Source organism: Solanum dulcamara, chromosome 11 (genome assembly GCF_947179165.1).
Source record: "Solanum dulcamara chromosome 11, daSolDulc1.2, whole genome shotgun sequence".
Taxonomy (NCBI): Eukaryota; Viridiplantae; Streptophyta; class Magnoliopsida; order Solanales; family Solanaceae; genus Solanum; species Solanum dulcamara.
The window spans coordinates 21,562,528-21,568,326 of record NC_077247.1 but is presented as its reverse complement, the minus strand read 5'-3'; the positions used below and the strand labels follow the sequence as shown (position 1 = coordinate 21,568,326).

General features: G+C 34.9%; 1 protein-coding gene across 1 annotated transcript; it reads left to right on the top strand.

The window, feature by feature from the left end:
- Nucleotides 1-4,249: 4,249 nt before the first annotated feature.
- LOC129873774 (dihydroceramide fatty acyl 2-hydroxylase FAH1-like) lies at nt 4,250-5,592 on the top strand. Its single transcript, XM_055948949.1, has 3 exons — nt 4,250-4,724; nt 4,803-5,198; nt 5,278-5,592. Exons 1-3 carry the CDS (start codon nt 4,647-4,649, stop codon nt 5,539-5,541), a joined length of 738 nt encoding a protein of 245 aa, XP_055804924.1. The 5' UTR covers nt 4,250-4,646; the 3' UTR covers nt 5,542-5,592.
- Nucleotides 5,593-5,799: the final 207 nt, after the last annotated feature.

Below are 5,799 nucleotides of genomic sequence, written 5' to 3'. Positions count from 1 at the left end.
ATGAGCTAAGGGTAATAGTAGAAGCCTATTCTCGGAGTCAATTTCGTGAGTTATGGAGCGGGTCTCATAATTCTCAATTTTTGACTCCAAAACTGGCCCATCTCTGAATTAAATAATTTTAGTGTCATAACGACCGTATTAATATTCTAATTCTAGTATTGATAATGTTGCAGCATTCGCAGGCCGCTCGAAAGGGAAAAGCTGAATTTTCATTAATTAGAGCATGCACGGTCGACCTACAGGTAGGCTATGGTTTTTCCCTTGTGAGACTGAGCATGTTTAGGCAAGTATATCTTGAATTGTATAATCTGTAGGGATTGGAGTGCCGAGCATGCTAAATTCCTAGAATTCATGTCCTAGGTGTTATTTTGGGAAATTATTGGACTATTTAAGCATGATTCCTTCTATTGTCATTAATTCGCACCTTGTGTTGTATGCTTTTTCTATGGATATATGTTTGGAAGAATGTTGGGCCTTAGTCTAGCCTTAGACTAGTGGTTACCTTAGACTTGTGCGATTTTGGTATCGTTGAGCCTTAGAATTTCTCCGATATTATTTTGGACAGTTAGCTCCTTATAGACTGACATAGCAGACTTGAGTCTGATAGTATGAGCTTTAGCTAGGTAGTAACATAGCTTGTAACCCTACCTCGATAATGCCCTATTCTCCTAATGGTCCTATACCACTTGGTTCTTGATTCTGAGAGTCTTCGCGATGATGCTGGTTGTATATGGTTCAGGCTGGAGTGATATATTGATGGCACTCAGTTTGGGGGTACTCTGCATCATGCTTAATTGGTTGCTAATTCTAATTCATTTTTATCCCTTAGCTATAATTGCCCAATTCAAGCCCGTGGTCTAGCTTACTTGTGTTCGGTTCCTTAGTTACAGTTACCCGGTTGAAGTCCGTTGTTTAGATTAATTGTGTTCAGGATCCTTAGCTACAGTTACCTAGTTGAATTCCATAGTATATCTTACCTGTGTCGACGCTTGGCTATAGTTACCCGATTGAAGTTCGTGGTCTAGCTTACTCGTGTTGACTCATTAGCTACAGTTACCCGGTTGAAGTCCGTGGTCCAGCTTATACGTGGTTCAATTATTGATTCCCTGATAAATCTTTGGTTCAAGTATTCATCTACTCTCAGCTTTTGGTTGAGGTATTAGAGTTTGTTAATGGTTCGGTTCAAGTTTGGGAAATAGTGATATTATTGGAATCCTTTTGGCTCTGTTCCTTTTACTTCAGCTATTTTTGCACCTACCGGGCTTATGGGAGTCCGTACAGATGGTTACCTTTATACTTGTGCATGAGCGTACCCATCGGATTTATGGGAGCCCGAGAGATTTAGTTAGATTCTTCCTCTTTGATTGTTAAGTATGCTCGTGTACATACCTACATTTACTTCTTTCCCTATCTTTGGTTGTGATCATTTAATCGCACTTCAGTTTACTTTTGCTTATCTTTCTTAGTAGGCCTATGATGCCTACTGGGTACCTGTTGTTTTGGTACTCATACTATACTATGCATCTATTTTTGTGATGCAGGACCGAGTACTAGCTATCGATATTGATTCAAGCCAGCTGCAGTCGTGATCAGAGGCGAGGGTGAGCACATTGCATCCTAGATTTACCCATTCCCCTCTGTATATACATTTTGACTGTCTTCTGCTTTTTGAGACAAATTTGTTTCAGTGGTGCACTTTTGGGCCTTGTACTCTTTTTACTAGTAGCTCTGTACATGTGACTTCAAGATTTTGGAAGGGATCTTTTGTTTGTATATATTTAGTTTCTTTCACCCGTTCATGTATACCCCTATTATTTCTTTACTATTTTAGATTGAATTATTGGTCTTCTACCCTTATATTACACTATTCATAGTTCCGAAATATAGGTTGGCTTGCCTACTGGTGGGTCATAGTACGCTCCATCATGACCCAAGAAATCTGGTCATGACATTCATAGTGATGGTTTTCTAGTAGAGAAACTCCTCAAGAAGAGAAAATAATATTTTCATGAGTTGCATTATTTGCCTTACTTTATTCGTAAAGTTTTGTGATTTTCATTATTCTTGCATGCTTTAATTTTGAGTCAAGTCATTTTCAGCATTTTCTCAATTGAGTATGATGTGCAGTTATGTTTTCCTCAGCTATTTTACATACTGTATATTTCATGTAATGAGGTCGATCGGCGTTGTATCATTTTATGATGCAGATTCAAGTACTCATGATTGCAGACGCTTCAATAAGATCTCTTTCCATCAGGAATTGGTGAGACCATCTCACTTTCTGAGGTCTCTAGTTTAGCTAGTGTAGTTCATTAAATTTGAGTCATGTTTAGAGAAGTAGTGAGGTAGTCGTGGGTCTTGCCCCAGCACTATCTTAGTTTAGCAGAGGCTTCATAGAGAAAGTTAGTTAATCTATCCAGTTTATTTAATCTGATGTTTTAAATGTTGTAAATAATATTTATATTAAGAGTTATTTTTTAGACTTTGCATAAATTAAGATTGAGATATTTTGAGTTGTGCTTAAATATTTTAAGGTTCACTTTAAAAAAAATTGCATATTTGTTTAGTCTTCCATTAAGTAGTCAGCTAGGTCAAGGTTTCTTTTGGAACCAGCAATGGTCTCTAAGTACCGGCCACGTCAAGACTGTGAGCTCAGGGCGTGACAGCAGACTCCACTTTTTCAAAAGTCTCATGCGAAGTCTGAGATACTAGACATGTACGAGACCAAATATGCTCTTTGCAGTTGGAGTAGTAAGTTCTTTCATGAAAGCTCCTACATCCACTCACTTGAAGGCTGCTAGAAGAATTCTTCATTACCTAAAATATACGATCAATCTTGGACTATTTTATTGCTTTGATTTTAACCTTGTGGGATATTGTAACAGTGATTATGTAGGAGATGTTGATGATTAAAAAACCATAAAAGGTTTTGTGGTTTTCTTGGTTGATTGTGTTGTTTTTTGGATTTCAAAGAAACAATCCATTACTACTCTCTTGACTTGTGAAGCTGAATATGTAGTAACGTTATTATGTACATGTCATGTTGTTTAGGTAAGAAGATTGTTGAAGAGCTTAATTTGCCAGATTAACTCCACAATAATTTGAGTTGATAATAAATATGAGTAAGCACTTGCCAAGAATTCAGTATATCATGACTGAAGGAAGCACATAAACACAAGGTATAACTTTATCAAAGAATGCATTGATAAAAAAGAGGTAGAACTCATATATGTGAAATATCATTCAAGTTACAGATACATTTACTAAGCCTCTCAAATTAGAAGCCTCTCAAATTTGAAGAATTTCAAAGAATGAGATCAAGTCTGGGAATGAAAAAATAATCAAAATTAAGGGAGAGAGTTTTGGGGTTCATCCCCATAATTAAGGTAAGAAAGTCTTCACTAGTTGCATATTGCAGTATATAAATCGCACCATATTGTCAATTATGAAATTATTTGGCAAGGAAAAGTAGAGAACATATCTGCAAGTTTGATTTTCTTGTATTCATTAATGTCATTAATCACATAATTTTGAATATTTCTTACCTATAAAAGGAGCTCTTCAACTCCTCATTCAAAACACACCAAAACAAAGAGAGCAATAGAATGTAGTGAGAGCAATCCACATGCTATATCGTAGTCTGTGAGAAAATAGTGTGGGAGTAATATTATAGTGAGTTGTATGAAACAAAAGAGTATTATTTTTTTAAAAAAAAATAATCGTCTTTTGACACTACTAAGTTGGAGTCAATGTTATGTGTTACTTTATCCGGATATCATATTTAGCCTAGTATAATATTTGGTGTCATTATTATTTTTTGTTATTATTATTTAGCATGGATATTAATCTGAGTGGAAATATAATTTTCTCAACAGAAAGATCATCATCTCTATCTGTAAGTGTGATCGACTCCCTTTCCACTTAATATCAATATAATAAATTAGTTATAATCAAAAAGAATAATTCAAAATTGAAATATATTGGGAGGTCGATCACATGTAAAAACTATAGCTATAAGTAATAAAATATTTAAAAATAAATAAAAATTTTGGTATTGAGTATTAAATATGTAAGACATTATTTTTGAGGTTGTGCTAAAATACTTACCTGCGTAGGGCTATCCTAAATCCTCGGAACTTGTAACCATGCATTTTTGTGTTTTTCTTATTTCTCAAGTGTTTATGGAGACTTGAACATAGCTAACGATTTTTACCCTTTTTTCCTTCATATTTTATCTTGATCCTGTCTTTCCCAGAAAAATTTACCTAAGATTATTTTCTCAAAAGTAATCAGAGATCAAACAGCGGTGTCATTAGGTTGTCTTCTTTAATTCTCTTTCTTTTTTGATCTATGCAATTTTAAGGATTTTGATTGCAAATTAGTAATGTCAAAATAAATTATGAGATCTATTCCTTTTCCATTACCACCCCCTCTCCTTCCAGTAGTGGATGCATGGTCCTTAAATCTAAATTGGCTCAATCATTTTATTTCAATTTATTAGACTTTTGAAATTGGGTCCACAATTTGTTAATAAACTTTAATAATTTTTCACATGTACCGCAAAAATATTTGGCATATGTTTATTTAGATTTCTGAGATTTTCACAATTCAAACTTTGCATAAAAGTATTGATTAATTTTTTGATTATGTATCTTGTGGTCCAGGGTGCCAAGATGGTGGCACAGGGATTCACAGTGGATTTAAACAAGCCACTCGTTTTCCAGGTCAGATATATACTAGTATTAATTTTGTTTTAATAAAGCAAAGCTTAATTACATTACATTTTTAATGAATTATATTAGGTGGGCCATCTTGGAGATTCATATGAGGAGTGGGTTCATCAGCCAATTATTAGCAGAGAAAGTCCAAGATTTTTTGAAAATATTTTTTTAGAATTTTTTACTCGAACGGCATGGTGGGCAATTCCTTCAGTGTGGATACCAGTAGTAGGGTGGTTGGTTTGGACATCATTGAAGAGAGGTGCTGGTGGCGGTGAACTATTTCTTACACTAGTTGGTGGCATATTTTTATGGACATTCTTGGAGTACTCTTTACATCGTTTTGTTTTTCACATGAAGCCTAGTGGATATTGGGGAAATACACTTCATTATCTTATTCATGGTTGTCACCACAAGCATCCTATGGATGGACTAAGGCTCGTCTTTCCCCCTGCTGGAACTGCTATTCTCCTACTCCCAGTAAGTAAGCGGTAATAAATGCACATTATCTATATTTTATTTATAAATAAATATTCATCTTAATTATGTATGCATGCAGCTGTGGAGTGTAGTTAAACTGTTACTACCTTTCACATATGCCCCTGCCTTTCTTGGAGGAGGTTTGTTGGGTTACATCATCTATGACTGCACCCATTACTACTTGCATCATGGAAAGCCATTCAAAGGACTTTCACACTCACTCAAGAGGTTTCATATGGACCATCATTTCAAACTTCAAGATAAGGGATATGGAATCACTTCAAACTTATGGGACAACATCTTTGGGACACTACCTCCTAAACCAACCAACAAAATTGGATGAAAATTAATTAATATTTCTTATTCTTATAAGCTGAAAAGGGGGAATTAAACAAATGGTGTAACTGTGCATGACTGATTAATCGCCTCCTGAAAAGTATATATGTTTGGATCTCTATTTGTTTTTTTATTCATTCCGTTTATAGTTTTTCTTTGCCTTTGGTTTTTAAGTCCTTAGGAAATCTTAATTTATGGCGATCAAAAATCAATTAGGGTGAGTGACACTTAATGTGGTTCACATTGTAAATTAGTGTTTCAAAAT

Bases quoted from the DNA above. Each gene is read 5' to 3' on its own strand.
- LOC129873774 (XM_055948949.1), top strand. From the start codon at position 4,647: ATGTATCTTGTGGTCCAGGGTGCCAAGATGGTGGCACAGGGATTCACA. The intron at 4,725-4,802 runs GTCAGATATATA...GAATTATATTAG, and splicing joins ACAAGCCACTCGTTTTCCAG to GTGGGCCATCTTGGAGATTC. The intron at 5,199-5,277 runs GTAAGTAAGCGG...GTATGCATGCAG, and splicing joins CTGCTATTCTCCTACTCCCA to CTGTGGAGTGTAGTTAAACT.